The following is a 10,575-nucleotide window of genomic DNA, read 5'->3' on the forward strand; positions in this document are numbered from 1 at the left end:
GCTGGGGATCTCCAACATGGTGCTCCTGAGCACCAATGTGCCTGTGAACACCTCTCTTGGTTCCTGAAGGCTTCCTGCCTCTCCTGATTGTTAGCTTATTTTTTAAAGTTTTTTTTTTTAACTGGAAGATTGGCATACTGCAAAGTAAAGGGTTGCTCTCAAGCACCCCATTATCTAGGTACAAAAGAGCGGATTTGTATTTTGTAGCTCAGACTCCATCTCTGCCTTGTACTTAGGTTCTTGGACAAGCTATTTTTTCCCTTTTGACTCACATTTGCCTTCTGGAAAATGCGTGATTTGTGATCGGCCATGCCCACTATTGCATCCATTTTGTAAATGGGCAAGCCTCCATGGCAGCCATTTTGTGAGAGTGCTCAGAACACACCATTAACATTCTAAATTTGTCCACTGACCTGAAAAGGTTGGGTATTAGATATTTCCTGACATCATCACCCTTATCGTAATATTGACAGCTTTACATGGCTTTACAGGATGTTCTATGTTCTAGAATAGTTTATTTATCTTTGAAAAAATGGTTAATATTACAGGAAGGTAGGTAATACAATAGTACATACTGCTCATCCAGGATGTAAATGTAGCAGAACTTTCCAAAGATACTCATTTTTTGCATTACAGAATATAATTCAACCAAATCTCAAAGTTTGAAAATGTTAGTGGCTAGTCTACTTAGCATATAGAGCTGATTAAAAAAACAAAGCATATTTTTACATTTTAAAACATCTTTGAAATAAAAAAGAAAGAAACCAAAACAATTTTGCTTCTGGAATTCATGATTTGACTCAATGAATAGAACTGGAATTGACTCAAGATTGCAGTTCTAGTTAGTAACAATAGCTATCACAGCAGGAGAGTGTGCCACCTGCAGCACATTGAACAGGTGTGCTCAAAAAATAGTCAATGCCCCTGGAAATACTACCATGATGCCTATATTTTTATATCCGTATTTGGAAAATCTCTTCAAAGAATCTGAAATATGTCAGATCCATGCTACTAAAGCAATTTACCAAATAATAACACAAATCAATGTTAACCTTTAAGTACAAATAAGTCTATGCAGGTTCTTGGAGAAATAAACTGAAAACTATATGGTTAGTCTGCAACGTTGAAATCAAGGAGGAAGTGTTTTGTGGCTTCTGATGAGCCTGCTATTCCTCTAATTTGAATCCTCTCTATTTTATATGGGTCAATTGTTGAAAATATCAAACCACTAAGACTTACTAGTCAGAGAAGGAAACTCAAAATGTAATTGTGGCGTGCGATGTTGCCCCAGCATCTACGAGTGGGGAAAAACTAATTTCTGAGACATTACTGGAAAGAAAGAAGACAAAGCCCTAAATGGGGTTGAGGGGAGGTTGCCTCTTGAGCAATTTTTTTATTCGGCTATTTTCTTTCTTTCTTTCTTTCTTTCTTTCTTTCTTTCTTTCTTTCTTTCAACAGATTGAAGCAAGTGGAACTCAATGTTATTTTTATAATTCTCCATCAATAAACGTACATTATTATAGATTCAGCTTAAGATGTGCAGAGATACTAAATTAGATTGAACAGAAAAGCCCTTATTTGGTTATCACACTTAGAAATAGACCTTAATCATAAACACACAGACATATATGTAAATTCATTGAAATAAAATGGATATGTCTGTATAGAAAAAGTGCTAAGGACTGGATCATAACCTGGGATGTGCCTCCCGGGGCATCCCATCACAATGAAAAAATAAATTTGATTGCTATGGGCATGTTTACACCATGCCTTTTCCCCTTTTCCCTTAATCGTCCCTGAATTGTCCCAGTTGAATTATCCCCAAATGGGGATCCTGGGGGCAACCAGGGATGACATCTTCATTTTTGCGGGATAACTGGTTGCCCAGTTATCCTGATTTTGCCTGCAGTCCCGGGACCATCCTGAGACCACGGGAGGTGTGGGCGCCCATCCCGTCTGGTGTCCACTTATTCACAATTAAGCATGGCACCAGAAACGGTCACGGAGCCGTGTGGCACAGCTCCGTGCCCTTCAGGGGAGGGGGTGGCAGCAATTTTGCCATCCCTGGGATGGCAAGGAGGGAGTTGGGGGCAATTTGGGGGGGGGGAGATTTTTTTCTTACTTTTTGGTTGGAGCGGGGCATAGCACTTGTGTGACCGGCCCTGCTGCTTCCCACCCACCACAAAATGGCAGCTGCAACATCTGCTTCCTCCCCAGACATCGCATACTGTGTGTGAATCCAGGGAGAGGATCTCGCGATCAGCATATTGGGAGATCCTCCCCCTCCCTCCCTCTATACCCATACACACCCTCTGACACTCAATTCTATCTTTCCTTTTTATCTAAACTCAAGGAAGCTGTTCTGGTTCTAAATCGATGCCTGATGTCAGTAATAGACTGGATGAGGGCAAACAAATTGAAGCTTAATCCAGACAAGATAGAGGTGCTTCTGGTCAGTTGAAAGTCTGATCAGGGAAGAGGGATTCAACCTGTGCTAGATGGGATGACACTCCCCCTGAAGACTCAGGCTCACACTTTGGGTGTTCTTTTGGACTTGGCCCTGAACTTAGATACCCAGGTTTTGGTGGTGACCAAAAGTGTATTTGTACAGCTGATGCTAGTATGCCAATTGTTTTGTTTTAATCAGTTTTTATTGTGATTTTTAAAATCAAAATAACCATAAAATAAAATTAAAAATAGATTAATAATAATAATAATAATAATAATAATAATAATAATAAATGAACACATGCTACATACTTCAGAAGCCTCAGTTTCAAATATCACAACATTCTAAATGAAAAAAAAGGAAAGTTTCATAAATTACACATAAACGTCCATGAAGGCAGACCAAATGTCTGAGTATAAGTCCATTCATAAATGATGCCTGTACAAATTCTTTCAAATGTTGCTAATTTTGTTAAGTCTTCAATCCATTGCATTATAGGTAGTGTGCTTTTATCTTTCCAGTGTTGTAGAATCAGTCTTTTGGTGGTCAGAAGCGTGTGAAAAATCCATTTATGTTGACCGTGTGTTATTTTCCAAGAACCCGGTACGTAATTTAAGATAACATGTACTTCTGAGTACACCAACTGTGTCTGTTCCTAAAGATCTCTGATCTGGCCATGGTCATACTTGCCTTAGTTACATCCTGTTTGGACTACTGTAATGTGCTCTATGTGGGGCTGCCTTTAAGAATTGTTTAGAAATGTCAGGTGGTCCAGAATACTGTGGGGAGACTGTTGACCCGGGCTGGTTACAGGGAGTATGTGACTCCCTTGTTATAGCAGCTTCACTGGCTACCAAGGCAGAATTCAAAGGGCTGGGTACTACCTATAAAGCCCAGAATGGCTTCAGACCAGGCTACCTGAAAGACTGCCTTCTCTCATAAGAGGCTGCCAGGTTCTTCAGATCTTCTAGGAAGGCCCTTCTTTCAAGATTGCCACCTTCAGACGTGCGTTTGGTGGCGAGCCCACCAAGGGCCTTTTTGGTGGCTGCTCCCAGGTGGAACTTCCTCTGAAGGGAGCCTAGGTTGTCTCCTTCTTTGCTGTCCTTCTGCCATTCGAGAAGGCCTTTGGCTTGTAAGTGGGATTGTTGGGTTGGATGCTGGTCGTGTTTTTTTTTTTTTTTTAAATAATAATAATAATCTGTATTTGTTGTGATTTATTGTATTTTAATGAATTGTTTTATTGTTTTAATCCATTTTAATTGTGTCTCTAACTGCCTTGAGTGCCATTTTTGGTAGAATGGCAGGGTAGAAATCAAGTAAATGAATAAATAACTAAAATACCTTGGGGGACTGAAGCCTGGGACCGAACCATGGTGGGCTAGGGAGGTGGCTTTAGTCCTTTGCCCTCTGCTGTGTTCCTTTTCCAGATTACCCCCACCTGCTCTTTAATCTTAAAACCCCACTAAATGCAATTGCTAGTGCATGAATAATGTCACTCTTAGTTTGACCCTAAGATGAAACTGTTAAAGGAAAGAAAAAAAATTACAAACATTGCCCCTCCCACGCCCCCAGCATTATCAACGGGACCGGTAAGAAATTAACCAGTGGAACGCCTGCAAGGCTATCTCTTGTGGCTGTTTTTTTTTTTTTTAAATTGCAGTGGTTAGTAAATTCTCAGAAGTGATGGTGGAAAGTAAGAGACTTAATGATGTCATTTTAACATCACTAACTATCTCCTGAACAATGGGGCAATGGGCATATATAAAAGAGATCCTTCCTTTGTGACACAGCCAAAAATCAGAAGTAAGTAATTATATGCTAGATATATAAAATCTGTTTTATATTATAGGGGTGCAATCCTATGCATGCTAAGACAACAACAAAAAAAGTCTTACAACTCCGAGCACCCCCCAGCCAGCATTGTAGGACTTTCTGTCTAAAAATGCATAGGATTGCGCCCTAACTGTATTATATTTTTGTGTATCTTCATTGGGTAATTCTCTTCTCTTTTCCTTGAAGGTTCAAAGGCAGCGGCTGCAACTTGGTTGGACTTTTTGCCTTTTGTTTTGGAGCAATGAATCCACTGCAAAATTGGATGAGGGGATTTCTAGTTTGGATGTTCTGCTCTTGTTGCCTGTCTCTCCTCTGCTTTGCAAGCCCTGTGCCTCTGAAGGGAGCACATACTCCGACTAATCATTCCTGCACACTCAGCAAAAACTACTTCCAGAGAACCTACATCAAGAACCGTACATACACCTTGGCCAAACAGGTAAACCCATTTGCCTGTGCACTACCCTACAGTTTTATCTGCATGACAGTTTTATCTCCATATTCTGCCTTTTCCTTACCATTCTTTCTTTCTGTAATGAGACTAACCTGTGCTATTATTATTTTTTACTATAGACTCTATAGTATAGGGGCAGTATGTTTATTTGTACTTCAAGTATATATGAAGTTTTAGGAAACCACAACCCGCTAGAATGTATCCAGTGATCTATGTAGGGTAAGCCTGTAGTGCTTCAATCACATAACCCCACATTTAACACCTTATCGACCACATAAGCCACTCAGTGTTATCTTCTTCCTATAGATCTTGCAAGTGTGGAATTTCAAATTTGACATTTTGTTTGATGTTCACTATTAGTTGAGTTTTTCACATCAAATCCACTAGGAAACTACTTGGACTTTTTTACACCTTGGTGACCTCTGAGCTTACCATCTCAACACTTAATTTATACCTTTCCCTGTCCCCCTTTTTCTATATCCCCACACAATTCTTCAGTAGTTTCTCTCAACTCTGTTGTGGAGTTGGAGAGCTGTAGAGTCACAGGGAGTTGATCTGCCACAATGTAGAACTTGTTTAAAAAATAGAGACTCATCTTTCTGCCCCACGCTCATCCTGACTCTCTTTTTAGGCAAGGCTTTTTGATAAAGACACAGACAACAGATTTGTCGGGCAGCAGCTGTACATAAACATTAAGGTAAGATTCCCACTTTCCATATCATCATACTTACATTTTTAAATTCTCTCTGTGTAAGGTCCTGTTCTCTTGTTGTTCAGGTGAAACAGTTTCATTTATCTTGTTTTGCAGGAGAACAATCACTGCTACTTAATGAAGAGAGTAACAGATATCGTGATGACAAATGCCCTCTCTGAGCTAAAGAATCAATCTTCCACTCTCCAGGAAGTAGCAGATTTCTTGGCCCATTTGAATGTGGAACTCAGTCACTGCGTAAGCATTATATATAGCTGTTTCCCGTCTTTCGTCCCCAGCTTTCTTTAACTCTTACCTCTTATTTTGTTTGTTTTTCCTCCGGGAGGGCTTCCAATTTGTAAAGATGGGTTGGCACTTGGCGATATATATCTAGGAAAAGCCAAATGTCAAATCACTGGTGCTGATACAAAAGGAGGAAACCTCAAATCAAAGCATTGAAGCTTTCTGAAATGAAGTGCAAGTCAAGAGAAAGGCGAGAAATGAAAGCCACTTGTGTCACATATTCTTCTGTCCTTTTCAGAAACCATTGGGAGATAAAGAACACATTGAAAACAACCTGAAACAAATGAAAGACAAATTGGACCAGGTAAGCTGATTTTTTTTTTTTAAAAAAAACTACATTGATGAGAACTGTAAAGTAACCCAACTTTCTTTCCTCACAACTGAGTTTGGATTCAGTGACCAGCCTGTCAGCTCATCATGCCTTAATTTACTCATGGGGATTGTAACATTGTGGTGAGGCCTTGCAGGTACCATTGCTATGGGTTATTTGAGGGTTGTCTAACCCTCACATAGCCCCCTGCCACCTGGGGTGCCATGAAATTACAAGCCAAGGCAAGCCAGACGCCCACAGACTCCATGCAAAAATGGTGCCCTTCAGCACTCGGCATGAAACAATAGGCCCTGCAGCTAAATTAAGTCATGGTAGGCTGTCATGTCATGCAAACCAGTTCATTGTTTAGAAAAGACATGTTTGTAGAGCCATCATGGGCTGTATGTCCTCAGATATATGCAGGGGAATAATGTGTGAATACAATTCACATTCAACAAATGTGGTGCTACAGGGAGAAGCATATAGGGTACCTAGATGTCATACTTGACAGCAGACAATCCTCTGTTTGAAGGAGTTCTTTATTTGAAGGGATATATATATATATATATATATATATATATATATATATATATGAGAGACAGAACAGCACAGGAGCCTTGAAGTTGCCCATCTATTCTTAGTATTTGGACAGCAGACTGAGCAAGCACACAGATCACCTGGTCACAGTCCCACTATGGTTCCCCTTTTTCTTTAAATTATAGCAATTATTGCTAAAGGTACATCTATACAAATAAGTTAGCATGTACAAATTTTATGCAAGCCTTTGCCCTCTTTTTTGGTGATGCCATTCCTCTTTTTTTTTTGGTCAATGTGTAAATGGCCACCCTAGAAGCATAGCATATGTCCATGTGTAGCTACATTTGCTTTATTTGCATTTATTCCTATTTATTTATTTATTAAAACATTTGTATCCCACCCTATATCACTGGGATCTCAGGTAAAATCAGAACAATGTAAACATAAATAATATACACAGCTAAAAATGTATTAAATTGTTTTCAAATTAAAACCAGTAGATTAAAAAAAAAAGCAATAAAAAAAAATAAAAAGATGTTGTTACCTTCCCTGGACTCCACCTTCTCCCACTTTCCCAACCACCATCACCACCCTTTGACTCCTCTCTGTTGTTTATGCGATTTTTGCAAAGCTCAATGTACCCCAGCGGGAGAACAGAAAGTAAATCAGGATTTACCAGTTAGGGATTGCAGATTTTGTTAAGTCTGTTCTATATGCGCTTTGTGCATTTTCTGGTATTTTTTGTCCTGTCATCCACTCACTGATGGAATTGGATGCTTTTAGGGAAGTACATGAATTTCGTTCCACTTGTTCAGCACATAGGCAAATTAGCATTAATGCATATTAGCACAAGTGCACACTTGTGTTAACACACACTTGTGGTAATGCACATTAGTGCAAATAGGAATTTGTGTAAATACCCACACCCACCCACCGCAAAGTAAATAGCTGGTCCACAAGTCCACAAAATCCATGTCACCCAGAAAAAGCCAGTTCAATCTTTATTATTACAGTTATTTTAAAATAAATGATCATTCTAATTCACTGGTTGAACAATGTGTTATGTTTTCAACTACATTAAACATGGGTAAGTCAATGTGTAACATTATAGCAATGTCATTGCTTAGCTGGAATTGATTTTATGCTTCTCCAGGCTTGCTGGAATCTGGAAATGGAAACCTAAGAAGCTGCCTTAAACTAGGTTATTTGTTCATCTGGCTTGGCATTTATCTACTCTCTGACTGGTAGTGGCTCTTCAGGTTCTTGGCAGTAAGGGTTCATTCCCATCAACTGCCTGATCCTTTTAATTAGTAATTGTGCAAAATGTAGATGCATCCTTATTAGAAACTAACAGAGCCATCTGGAAAAGCAAAATGAGCTCCACGCTACTGTGGAGCTGATGTATTCAGGTCGTTTAATATAAGTTAGCATTCTTGCATTGGACTTCTTGGTCTTCTTTTATCTCAGGACACATGTGTGAGATGTCCGAGTTATTCCAATTTTTACCAGCTTGATCAGGACAGTTATGGTAGCCATACCTTGCCTTCTATTCACTGGACCACAGGGCAGATCTGGCTGCACGAAAGACAAAAAGACCTATAGCATGTTAAAAGTTAACCAGTAGCCTTTCCCCACAGTAAATTATGGGCACAACCGCCTGGGGAATTTCTTCTGTTCAAGCGCCATTAAAATGAATGAGAGCCTCTGCCTCTTGTGCAGCCCACATTGGACTGTGCTCACACTTGTTCCCAGTCAGTTCAATGGGACTTATATAGAAAACAACAACAACCATCTCCAGGCTTTGTGATCTAATTTTAAAGGAACCATGTTCTTGCCTGACCATCATTTTATTTTTGGCCTCAAAAAGCAAACTTGACTTCTCCCTTGTAATCTGACTTTTTCATTGAACTCAAGAACTTGTTTTTGCTTTGATTCTACAGCTGGGGGAGAATGGAAAGAACAAAGCGGTGGGTGAGCTGGATTTGCTCTTTGACTACCTGGAAAATGCATGCACCAAAGCACCCAAGAAAATGCGTGGCAGCCAGAGGGGCAACAAGAAGCTCTGAATGGGGGGACTGCAAGGATTGCTGGAGCGTGGTTTGAATGTGGCTGCTGTGGGACAATGACAAACATAATGGGTCAGCTTGAAAGGCAGTATGCACATGCCTTTCTTGACTCGAAGGAACTCAACAAAGAGTTTATTATTTTTATTTATTTATTTATTACATTTTTATACCGCCCAATAGCCGAAGCTCTCTGGGCGGTTCACAAAAATTAAAACCATAATAAAACAACCAACAGGTTAAAAGCACAAATACAAAAAGTTTATCAATTTGCTTTGATGCTACACATTTGTAAAGGTTTTAGGCTGCATCTCTGAAATGGTTTACTTCTCTTCAGAGACCAACTGAATTAGATTTTTCAGTAAACATTTTAGGAGATGTTACTTTTTTCATGATAATTTATTTAGGTCACAATCTTATGCATGCAGGCTGGGGAATGCTGGGAGTTATACGACTTTCGTCTGTCTAAACATGCATAGGATTGTACCACTAAAGTGTTCTTTTTTACATGATGGACATAATTTATATGAATGAAGGTTTATCTTCACGGATCCTCTTTGAAGAAAGTGAGTTGAAGACTGGCTGACCACACTGATGCAAAACAAATTTACTTGAATGTAAAGGCCAGTACAAAGATGTGGCAACCCTTCAGTACAGAAAATAACAGCCAGTACAGAGATGTGGCAAATATGCCACACATCAAAGGGACGAGCTATGCTATGCAAAGGAGGGATTTAGTATTGATTAAGATTGGGAGAAATGTGAGGTGGGGGGGATTAAGGAGGTCTTTAAAATGGGGCTCTGTTGGGCTTGCACAGAGATACCATTTTATGTGGATGGGTGACTCCATGCAACTGGTCTCATTGCTACACCCTAATTCCTGGGTCCATAGCAGAAGCACTTACTGAGTCGTGATCACCATCATGGGAATTAGGAGTTAATATACAGACCAGGATAGGGATGTACAAGCCTGCAGATGTTGTTGGACCCCAACTTCCATCAACCCCAGATAGCACAGGCAATGATTGGGGGGGATGGAAGTTGTTGTCCAAGGACATCTAGAGCATCACAGGCTCCCCAATCCATACGGAGGCCTCTGTTCATCCTGGGCCTCCATATCTGTGAGGGGCTACTGCTGAGCTAGCCCTAAGGTTTCAGTGGAACTCAATTCCAAGTAAATGAGTTTAGGGAATAGGTGCCGAGCATGGATTCTGTCACCAAAAGTTAACATGTTATTTTTTTAAAAGAACAGAGCAGCCTTCCCCAATCTGGCACCTTTCAGATATGTTGAATTACAAATCCCATCATTCTCAACCAACATAGCCATTTGTAGTCTCCAAGCATTTTGTAAAATCTTCAGAGGAAGCTTTGCCTCTTCTGTTTACTTCTCTCCAGAGAACAGCTACATCATGTTATTTTAATTTTTTTTTTAGCAGATACTATTTAATGATAATTTATTTAAAGTTATATTTTTACAAAAGAACATAATTTATATTAGCAAATGTTTATTTATAACAGCGTTCTAGGATGTGTGTATGATTTAACTTTAGTGGTTGTTTTTCTCCAGTAATTATGCATTGTCTTAGTTGAAACTGTGTCTCTGTTCTATTTATTATAAGAAATATGTATCATTTTTTTAAAAAAATGTTTCACACAACTAGATATTCATTAAATAAATAAATAAATAAATAAAGCCCTGCTCAACAATAGATTCGTTTAGCCTCTGATAATTGCATAGACAAGACACCAATACTTTTACTATGGAGATTTTTCTTATCCTGATTTCATGACATGTAAATTCATTATGGGATAATATGATATGTTAGTATGATGTGCTGATCAAATGTTGCCGTAGTCTATAAAATCCCACAGCTAATGGAATCGCCTGCCTGCTATCCTGCCTTATCTCACAATGCTTCCATATGCCTACTAGACATG

At 39.3% G+C, this 10,575-nt stretch overlaps 1 protein-coding gene across 1 annotated transcript; it reads left to right on the top strand.

Moving 5' to 3' along the window:
* The first annotated feature begins 4,523 nt into the window (after nt 1-4,523).
* IL22 (interleukin 22) lies at nt 4,524-8,640 on the top strand. The gene is made up of 5 exons (XM_063134996.1): nt 4,524-4,718; nt 5,365-5,430; nt 5,542-5,682; nt 5,966-6,031; nt 8,515-8,640. Exons 1-5 carry the CDS (start codon nt 4,524-4,526, stop codon nt 8,638-8,640), a joined length of 594 nt encoding a protein of 197 aa, XP_062991066.1.
* The last annotated feature ends 1,935 nt before the right edge of the window (nt 8,641-10,575 follow it).

The sequence above is a fragment of the Elgaria multicarinata genome, chromosome 9, assembly GCF_023053635.1.
Source record: "Elgaria multicarinata webbii isolate HBS135686 ecotype San Diego chromosome 9, rElgMul1.1.pri, whole genome shotgun sequence".
In the NCBI taxonomy this organism is placed as follows: domain Eukaryota; kingdom Metazoa; phylum Chordata; class Lepidosauria; order Squamata; family Anguidae; genus Elgaria; species Elgaria multicarinata.

What these genes read in the sequence shown, in the direction of transcription:
- IL22 (XM_063134996.1), top strand. Translation starts at nt 4,524, where the DNA reads ATGAATCCACTGCAAAATTGGATGAGGGGATTTCTAGTTTGGATGTTC. An exon ending in CATACACCTTGGCCAAACAG is followed by an intron (nt 4,719 to 5,364) that starts GTAAACCCATTT and finishes CTCTCTTTTTAG; the next exon opens with GCAAGGCTTTTTGATAAAGA. An exon ending in ATGTGGAACTCAGTCACTGC is followed by an intron (nt 5,683 to 5,965) that starts GTAAGCATTATA and finishes TGTCCTTTTCAG; the next exon opens with AAACCATTGGGAGATAAAGA.